Source organism: Rhinopithecus roxellana, chromosome 8, assembly GCF_007565055.1.
Source record: "Rhinopithecus roxellana isolate Shanxi Qingling chromosome 8, ASM756505v1, whole genome shotgun sequence".
NCBI lineage: Eukaryota > Metazoa > Chordata > Mammalia > Primates > Cercopithecidae > Rhinopithecus > Rhinopithecus roxellana.
In genome coordinates, this window is record NC_044556.1 from 12810200 (window position 1) to 12820212 (window position 10013).

A 10013-nucleotide genomic window follows, 5' to 3' on the forward strand; every position below is an offset into this window, starting at 1 on the left:
TCAATCTCTTGCCCTCGTGATCTGCCTGCCTCAGCCTCCCAAAGTGCTGGGATTACAGGTGTGAGCCACCGCGCCTGGCCAGATTTTTTATTTTTAGTAGAGACGGGGTTCCACCATGTTGGCCAGGCTGGTCTCGAACTCCTGATCTCAAGTGATCCACCTCCCTTGGCTTCCCAAAGTGCTGGGATTACAGGCATGAGCCACTGTGCCCTGCCAGGCGTGATTTTTAAAAATTCTTATTAAAGACTCTCCCAGAACGCTGGAGGCTCATGGGGCTCTGAGCATCCTGTTTGAGTCTCCATGGAGACGAAGCCTGTGTCTCCTGGCCGACTCCACCAGCCCCAGTGCCACGCTGTGCCCGGCCAAGTCTCAGCTGAGTCTAAGCACCTGCGTCTGTGCTGGGCCGAGTGGCAGGATGTTGTGGGAGGACCCCTGACCCCTTGCCCAGCTCTACTCTTCACCGAGTCCTGATGTTCTGTTTCATCTGGGGGCGGCCAGCAGGCTGCCAGTAATAGCAATAATAAATAGCCATTCTCTGAGTGCTAAGGAGCTCCCAGACTCTCTGCTAAGCCTGCATTTTAGCTCATGAATCCACACCAGACCAGGGCCTTCACCATATCTTCTTTTTCTTTTTTTTGAGATGGCGTCTCACTTGGTGGTCCAGGCTGGCATGTAGTGGCGCGATCTCGGCTCACTGCAACCTCCGTTTCCCGGGTTCAGGTGATTCTCCTGCCTCAGCCTCCCAAGTAGCTGGGATTACAGGCACGCGCCACCACGCCCAGCTAATTTTGTATTTTTAGTAGAGACAGGGTTTTGCCATGTTGGCCAGGCTGGTCTCGAACTCCTGACCTCAGATGATCTGCCTGCCTCGGCCTCCCCAAGGGCTGGGATTACAGGCATGAGCCACCGTGCCCAGCCCCTCTCCTTTCTCTTCAGTCCTGCTTGGCAAGGAAACTGAGGCTCAGCTGCCTGGTGCGTGGGGAGATGGTATGGGATGGTGGGAGGTGTGTGTGCTCCAGAGTCTGGCTTCCCGGGTTCACATCCCAGCTCTCTTACCGTGTGGTCTTGCACCAGCCACTGGAGCTCTCTGGGCCTCAGTTCCTCGTCTAACGCGGGTGGACATTTCATACAAATGGCGTCACACACTGTGTGGTCTTCCGTGTCTGACGTCTCTCACCAAGCATGATGTCCTCAAGGTGCACCTGCACTATGGCCTGGGTCAAAGCCTTATGTTTTTTTTCATGGCTGAGTCGTGTTCCATTGGCTGGAAGGACCACAAAATGTCCTCTAAAGCTGGGCGTGGTGGCCCATGCTTGTCATCCCAGCACTTTGAGAGGCTGAGGTGGGAGGATCGCTTGAGCTCAGAAGTTTGAGTCTAGCCTGGACAACATAGCAAGACTCCATCTCTACAAAAAATTTAAAAATTAGCCAGGCCTGATGGCATGCCACATCTCTGGTCCCAGCTACTTGGGAGGCTAAGGCAGGAGGATCACTTGAGCCGAAGAGGTCAAGGCTGCAGCGAGCTAGGATCATGCCACTGCACTCCAGCCTGGGTGACAGAGCGATAACCTGCCTTAAAAATAAATAAATAAATAATAAATAAATAAAATTGTAAATTAGCCAGGCATGGTGGCGGGTGGGTGCCTGTCATCCCAGCTACTCAGGAGGCTGAGACATGAGAATCACTTGAACCCAGGAGGTGGAGGCTGCAGTGAGCCAAGATTGCACCATTGCACTCCAGCCTGGGCAACAGAGCAAGAAGAGCCTGTCTCAAAAAATAAATAAAATAAAGATTAAAAATTAAATTTTAGGCTTGGTGCGGTGGCTCATCATGCCTGTAATCCCAGCACTTTGGGAAGCTGAGGCGGGCACATCACTTGAGATCAGGAGTTTGAGACCAGCCTGGCCAACATGGTGAAACCCTATCTCTACTCAAAAAACAAAAATTCGCCAGGTGTTGTGGCGCACGCCTGTAATCCCAGCTACACCGGAGACTGAGACAGGAGAATTACTTGAATCCGTGAGGCGGAGGTTACAGTGAGCCGAGATCACGCCACTGCACTCCAGCCTGGGTGACAGAGTGAGACTCTGTCTCATAAATAAATAAATAAATAAATACGTTAATAAAATGTTACACTAGCTGGGGAGCTACTCAGGTGGCTGAGGCAGGAGAATCACTTGAACCTGGTAGGTGGAGGTTGCAGTGAGCCAAGATCACACCATTGCACTTCAGCCTGGGTGACAGAGAGAGACTCCATCCTGAAAAAAAAAAAAATGAAAATGAAAATAAAATTTTAAATGGGTGTAACTCCATGGAGGGAAAAAGAAGGCTGAGAAAGGAGGTAATGGTTAGTGAGTGGTTTTAGATAAGGTAGATGGGGAATTAAGGAATGAGCCACACGTCGTCTGGGGAGAGGGCATCCAGGGCAGCGGGCACAGCCCGTGCAAAGGCCCTGAGGCAGGACCGCACCTGACAAGTTAGAGGAACAGCGAGGAGGCCTGTGTAGCTGCAGCAGTGAGGAGGGGGAGAGAGGGAGCAGGGGAAGGTGGGGACGAGACAGAACAGGACACGCAGAGCCTTGTGGGCCTCAAGGAGGACTTGGGCTTTGATTTTTTTTTTTTTTTTTTTTTTTTTTTTTTTTTTTGAGACGGAGTCTTGCTCTGTCACCCAGGCTGGAGTGCAGTGGCCGGATCTCAGCTCACTGCAAGCTCCGCCTCCCAGGTTCACGCCATTCTCCCGCCTCAGCCTCCCGAGTAGCTGGGACTACAGGCGCCCGCCACCTCGCCCGGCTAGTTTTTTGTAGTTTTTAGTAGAGACGGGGTTTCACCGTGTTAGCCAGGATGGTCTCGATCTCCTGACCTCATGATCCGCCCGTCTCGGCCTCCCAAAGTGCTGGGATTACAGGCTTGAGCCACCGCGCCCGGCCGGGCTTTGATTTTAGGACGTCTTTGGGAAGTTTTTTTTTTTTTTTTTTTTTTGAGACAAGATTTCACTCTGTCGCCCAGACCAGTGGCAGTGGTGTGATCCTGGCTCACTGCAGTCTTAATCTCCCAGGGCTCAACCAATGCTTCCACCTCAGCCTCCGAGTAGCTGGGACCAAAGGTGCACACCAACCACCCCGGCTAATTTTGTTGTTGTTGTTGTTTTTGTTTGTTTTCCAGACAGAGTTTCACTCTTGTTGCCCAGGCTGGAGTGCAGTGGCGCAATCTCGGCTCACTGCAATCTCCATCTCTCAGGTTCAAGCAATTCTCCTGCCTCAGCCTCCTGAGTAGCTGGGATTACAGGCACCCGCCACCACGCCCGGCTAATTTTGTGTTTTTAGTAGAGATGGGGTTTTCTCCATGTTGATTAGGCTAGGCTGATCTTGAACTCCTGACCTCAGGTGATCCCCCCGCCTCAGCCTCCCAAAGTGCTGGGATTACAGGTGTGAGTCATCGTGCCTGGCCCTGTTTTCTTATTTTTTGTAGCAATGGTGTCTCACCATGTTGCCCAGGATGGTCTCCAACTCCTGGGCTCAAGTGGTCCTCCTGACTCTGCTTCCCAAAGTGCTGGGATTACAGGTGTGAGCTACCACAGCCAGCACTTATTATTATTATTAATACTATTGATGAGTTTCATACATAAAGGATCACGGGCACTTTAGAGCTGGGAGATACTTCAGTATTTCTCCTATCCTGTCATTAGCAGTGAGAGCCAGCATCCCTTCTTGTTGATGGCATTATTGATGAGTTACATACTTCAAGGGCCAAGGACACTTTCTATGTGTGAGCACCCTATAGAATTGGAAATACTTTTAGCATTTCTCCTGTGCTGTCATGATTAGTGGGAGCACTTTCCATCTTCTTCTTGATTCATTATTATTAATGTTATTATTATTAGTTGTTGTTGTTTTTTTTTTTCCGATATGGAGTTTCATTCTTGTTGCCCAGGCTGGAGTGCAATGGCACAATCTTGGCTCACTGTAACCTCCGCCTCCTGGGTTCAAGTGATTATCCTGCCTCCGACTCCCGAGTGGCTGGGATTACAGGCGCCTGCCACTGAGCCCAGCTAATTTTTGTATTCTTTATTAGAGACGGGGGTTTCACCATGTTAGTCAGGCTGGTCTCGAACTCCTGACCTCAAGTGATCCACCCACCTCTGTCTCCCAAAGTGCTGGGATGACAGGCGTGAGCCACCGCGCCCAGCCATATTATTAGTGTTATTAATATTATTGATGAGTTACCTACTTTAAGGATCACGGGTGCTCTCTACGGGCAAGTCCCCTACAAAACCTCCAGCAACTTCTGACATTCTTCCTGCGGGAGCCGGCGGGGCCCCCTGGGAAGCCGGCCAAGGCCCGTCCCGCCCGCAGCTCCGCCCTCGCCCACCTGTAGGCGGGGCCCGGGGCCTGCCGGCCTCAGTTTCCCCGCGCGGCCCGGTGATGCGGGGAGGCGCCGGCTGCCCCGCGCGGCGCGGCCGCCAGGGGCCGCTGCGGAGCCGCCTTTGTGGTCCCGATGCCGGGGCGGGCGCGGGCGGGAGGAGGGCGCGGGGGCCCGGGAGGGAGGCGGGAGGCGCGGCCGCCGCTCCAGCTGCGAGTCCGCCCGCCGCCCGCCGCCGCCGCCGGCTCGGTCCCGCGCCCGCCATGGCCCGCCTGACGGAGAGCGAGGCGCGCCGGCAGCAGCAGCAGCTCCTGCAGCCGCGGCCCTCGCCCGTGGGCAGCAGCGGGCCCGAGCCCCCCGGGGGGCAGCCCGACGGCATGAAGGACCTGGACGCCATCAAGCTCTTCGTGGGCCAAATCCCGCGGCACCTGGACGAGAAGGACCTCAAGCCGCTCTTCGAGCAGTTCGGCCGCATCTACGAGCTCACGGTGCTCAAAGACCCCTACACGGGGATGCACAAAGGTGGGCGTCCGGCCCCCTCCCCCTCCCCCTCCCTCCGCCTCCCACCCCACCTTCCGGCATCTTCTCTCCCCCATCCCCATCCCTCCTCTGCTCACCTCCCTCCTCTGCCTGCCTCTGCCGGAGCATCGGTTCTTACCCCCTCCCTCCCACCCACCCCTCCTCCCCGCTCTGGGGGTGCAGCTGACAGATCCGAGCGGGCCCCCTCCCCTCCTCCGCCCCCTCTCCCTCCCCACCTTCCGGCATCTCCTCTCTCTCTCCCTCTCTCTCTCCTCTCTCTCTCCTTTTCTCTTCTCTCCCATCTCCCTCGACCTCTCATCCTTCCCCCCACAGCACCCTCTCTCTCCCTCCCTCCCTCCCTCACCCTTCCATCCCCCAGACCCCCACCCCTTCCTCCCTCCCTCACCCCACTCTTTCCTGCCCATTTGCCAGGGGAGCCTCGGGAACGCCGGCACCCCTCCCTGCCCCCCCCCCCCCCATTCATTCAGCTTCCCCAGGCCCCGTCGGGGAAGTTTGCACCTGCGGACTCCATTGCTTTGGTTATTTTCACAAAGCCAGGCCGGCGGGGCAGGTCCGGCCGCGGGGGACACGGATGCCCAGGACCCCAGGCTAATCGGTAACTACAAAGGAAGACGGGTTGGGGGCGCCCGGCTCGGGGGGGACGCGCCCGCCTCGCCTGCCTTGGGTGGCGGAGAGGCTCCCGTCTCTGCCCACCCCCTGGCCCCACCACCTCCGCGTGGATCAGCATTCTCTCCTCCATTTCTCTGCCCTCCCCCTCCCCCGCCTCCACCTTGGGCTCAAGTTGAAATTGGCCAAGCCTCTTAGCAATGTGTTGGGGTCTCAGGTCCAAGACAATGAGCTTGGACGTGTCCATCTGGGCAGAGCCCAAATTCTGGGGTGGACAGGGAGGAGGAGGGAGGCGTGGGCGGCCTCAGGCCTGTCTGCCTCCCTCCCACCGGATTCTCCCTCCGATGGCATCCCGGGTGGGGGTGTCCAGCAATTGTGTTCCCAGCCCTTGGTTCCCATCATGGGCCCAGCGTCTGAATTGGGGTGGCTTTGACAGCCTTCCCGTCAGGTGTTGGGGACTGGGGGTGGCACTTCAGAGGCTCTGTGCTGGACACCCCCGGCCTCCCCCACCCCACCCTCCAGGAAGATCCTGGAGAGGCCTTGGGGAAGGACCGGGCGGTGACCTATTTTAGACCCACTTTTTCCCCAGCGCTGCGTGCCCGGTAAGCGTGAAGGCATGTTTATTGAGTGAATGAATGAATGAATGAATGAATGAATGAATGAATGGTGGGTTCAAGAAGGCCCTAGGGAGGGTCTGGTGAGATGGAGCCCAGGCCTGTCACTTCAGCTAGACCCTCCAGCTGGTTATTTTGAGGGAGAGGAAAGAACCCCTCCCCATTCCCCATCTCTTTTCAAAACCAACCATCACACGCACACACACACACACACACACACACACACACACACACTGGGCCTGAAAAATCTAACTCCTCCCTGTGGCCTAGGAGGGCAGAGGGGCTCCCATGCGGTCCCCGTAAGTCAATCTCTGGAATCCAGAGGTGATAGGTGGGCTTTTCCCACATGCCCCCAACCCCTGGTACACCCAGAGCACCCATTTCTAGAAGGATTCCCATGGGAATGGGAGAGTCCACGTGGCCCCCCAAACAGCTGCATTGAAAGGCCTCTGGTTGAGCTGTAGGTCGGAGAGACAGTTGGGGGTGCAGGGACTGGAGAGTCCTGGTTGACTCTTCTTCATCTTTTTTTTTTTCTTCTTATATTTAAATCTCTGGGAAACCTGGGCACAGGAGAAGTGAGGGGTGAGGGAGGGGCTGGGGCTGGGTTTTCACCTGGTCCTGAGCCTCAGTTTCCCTGCTGTCAACAGAGCAGGACCATGACACATCCCCAGTTATTTTTTTACAGGTTGGAGAGTGTTGAGGTGCCCTGGGGGTACCTTGGGGGTATTTCCCATCTGCGGGCTTTCCTTGGAGGGTGAGAATTGAAAAGCCATGTCCACGACAGCCGACAGTCACCCTCCACATTTTAGGGGTCCCAGGTCTGTCTGTGTGTGAGATACAGGGGCTTCACCTCGTGTTGAGAATGGGTCCAGCCCCCCAGTACCATCAGGGCAGTCAATCCCCACCTGTGTGGGGCCTGGCTGGACTTCACCTGGTCTTTGCTTGTGGGTGCTTGGCACAAAGGGATGGGGGGAAAGGAGGAGGTGGTGGGGGGTGTCTTCAGAATCAGCATCTGTGATCCAGGCTTGCGTTTGGGGCTCAGCTGTGTGACTTCTGGCTAGTGACTGCCCGTCTCTGGGCCTTGGCCAAAGGGAGGTGGAATGTTGAATGGAAATTCAGGATTCTTGGGGAGAGGAGTGAGTTCAGACACCTGCCACCAACATTGATCTTATTAGGGCTGTTTCTGGGAGCCCTGGCGTGGGATCATGTGCCTGTTCAGAACAGCAGGGCCGTGGGGTGTGGACCTCACGCCTGGAGAGAAATCCCTTTCCCCGGATGCCGGCGGGACCCATGAGACTGGGTATAGGAGATCTGTAAGGAGCAGAGTGAGGTGGGATGAGAACGCCCTGGAGGGGCACCCAGCTCCTGACACAAACCTGGAGGGGTGCAGCTGGCACCACCTCCAGCCCTTCCTTGGCGTCCAGGCCGCAGGGGCTTGATTTTCCCACAGAAGGCATCGCCATGGAGGTGGGCTCCAAGCGACAGCGCATTTCTGGGAAACTGAGGGCTGGAGAGACATATCCTGGGTCCCACACCTACCAGAGCTAGGTCCCCATTACCCCCCTGCCTTCCTTCCAGGCCAGGGGGAGCAGCTGTGCCTATATCTGTGTGACATTAGGGGTGACAGGTTCCCCGAAGCTGAGAGTGAGGTCCCTCAAGATAGTGCTGGGGACAGAGGGGCCTGTGACACCTGACAGCCACAGCTGGCCTGGCCGAAGGTGGCCTGGGGGCAGTCAGATTCCTAGAGGTCGTGCTGAGACCCAGAGAAAGGCAGGAGGCCTCATCCAGGAGCCCAGGAGCAGGGCAGGGGTAGGGGGAGAGGGATGCATCAAGGTGGTCCTCCGAAAGAGGGCAGGCCCCGGGTCGCTGGGTTTGTTTTTAATAGGGAGAGAGGAGAGAGAGAGAGAAATATGCAGGGAAAGAGAGATGGAGAGACCCACAGAGAGACAGAGATGGAGAGACACAGACAGGGAGGGGGCTGCAGAGAGATGGAGGCCCACAGGAAGACCACAAGCCTTCTCCTGCCGGAACTTCTCATCCAGAGAGAGGGGGCCTCCCCCGGGAAGGACCCCCACCCCAGGCCAGGGGCTCAGGCCAGGAACTGGAGGCTGGGATTGGGCCTCCCACTGGCCCCCCTGCAGTTCTCTGCCCCAGGGACCCTCCCTCCAAGTCAGGCACCTCTGGAGCTGCGGCTTCCCCTGTCTACGGATGGTGGCTGCCTGGGTGCCCACCTTGCCAGGGGAAGGTGCCCACTGTGGTGCTGGTCCGCCGCTGCCACTGGGCCCCCGTTTATGGTAATCGCATATACATTTGCATGTTAATGACAATATTTGTCTTAAAGCGGAGGTTGTGCTGGGGGACGGTGCAGGTGGGGGGGGCCGGCAGGGGCCCGGGTGGGGGCCCATGGTTTCCATGGGAGCACCAGCTGCCGGCTCGGCTCGGGCCGGGGGGAGGAGGAGGCTGTAGCAGGCTGAGCTCTGAGGCGTGAGATTCCGCGTGTGACGCACCAGCCCCAGGGAGAAGGCGGGCTGGGCGGCCTGGCGGGGGGACTGCCGGAGCAGTTGGCTCCTGGTGGTGGCGGGGACAGTGGCAGGGGGCTGGGGGCGGCTGGCAGGGTTGGCCGGTGTGTGTGCGCGCGCACGTGCCTGGAAAGGAACCCCTGCCAGGGTGCTGTGTGGCTTCAAGCTGGGCGCGCCCCTCTCTGTGCCTCGTTTTCCCCTGCTGCCCATTTTCTCATTTATTTAACAGACTTTCATGAGGCCCCGGAGCCTCACACCTGTGACTGTGACATCGTTTCTGCACCTCCCTCCCCCCGCCGCCCCCCCCCCCCACTCCTTCAACATTTATTGAACGCCTACTGTTTTCCAGTATTTATGCAGAGCTGGGCATTTGGTGTGAACAGAATTCCTTGTAGGATTCATAGAGTGGTCTAGATGTTAATCCGTCTACCTGTATGACCAATATTTATTGAGTGCTTGCTGTGTACCAGGCCCTGTTCTAGACCCTGGGCTACTGGGTCGGGCAAAACAGGTAAAATTTGCCATCCCTACTCCCCACCCAGAGTTCCCCTCCCGCCAGATTCCAGTTTATTGGAGAGAGACAGCTGAGGAACTGGGCTTACAAGGCACGGAACTCAGGAATGTCATGGCAAAACACACACCAGCAGTGACAACCCAGAGGAGGGTCCTGCCCCCACAGAAGTGGAGGCCAGGAGGGCTGCCTGGAGGAGGCAGTTAGTGTAGGAGAGTCGTTGAGAGCTTGGAGTTGAGATGAGTCTGGTTTCTCTGCACCTTGTGGCCTTGGGCAGGTGTCTTCATCCCTCCAAGCTGCAGTGGGTCTTCCCGTTTCAGAGGAAATGAGGGAGATGACAGCAGAAGTAGCAGGGAGAGCAGAGAACAGAAGAGGCCCTTGGCATGGGGCTGGGCACAGAGTATGTGCTTGGTCAGTGGGAACGGGCTTATTATGTGACTATGATGAGACCCGAAGCATGAGGAGGATGCATTGATGGGGAAAGGTGTCCCTGACAATGTGCAAGGGCCCAGAGGGGCACTAACTACTAAGGAGCTCAGGTGCAGGGGGGATGGAAGTTTTGCCCTGGTACGAAAGGAGCAAAGGGTCTTGGGAGTCCCAGAGTCCCCTTCTTCTATGGGGCTCACCTGCGGGGGCTCTTCTGAGGGGACTTAGCTTGGGGCTGGACCCAGGAGGTTATCTCTGAAGTGGGGTGTGTCTCTCTCTTTCACCCCTCAAATTGGCAAGTGAGCCCTTGGCCATTGGAAACACCTGGTAGGACCACAGTCATTCATTCATTCATTCACACAACACTTCTTGAAAACCCTTTGTGGCCTTACCTCGTACTGAGCAAGAGAGGTCTGAGGCCAGAGCTAGACATTGGCA

General features: G+C 56.8%; 1 protein-coding gene across 23 annotated transcripts in view; it reads left to right on the plus strand.

Moving 5' to 3' along the window:
- The first annotated feature begins 4552 nt into the window (after positions 1-4552).
- The window catches only part of CELF5 (CUGBP Elav-like family member 5), a 77756-nt gene continuing 72295 nt past the window's right edge, over positions 4553-10013 (plus strand). For 21 of the 23 annotated variants that reach the window (XM_030936005.1, XM_030936016.1, XM_030935999.1 and 18 more), the window contains exon 1: positions 4737-4881. In XM_030936005.1, the coding sequence (XP_030791865.1) occupies positions 4737-4881 (145 nt within the window). Of the gene's footprint in view, positions 4882-10013 lie in introns of all 23 variants that reach the window. The other 2 variants (XM_030935998.1, XM_030936014.1) reach the window with 1 other exon arrangement.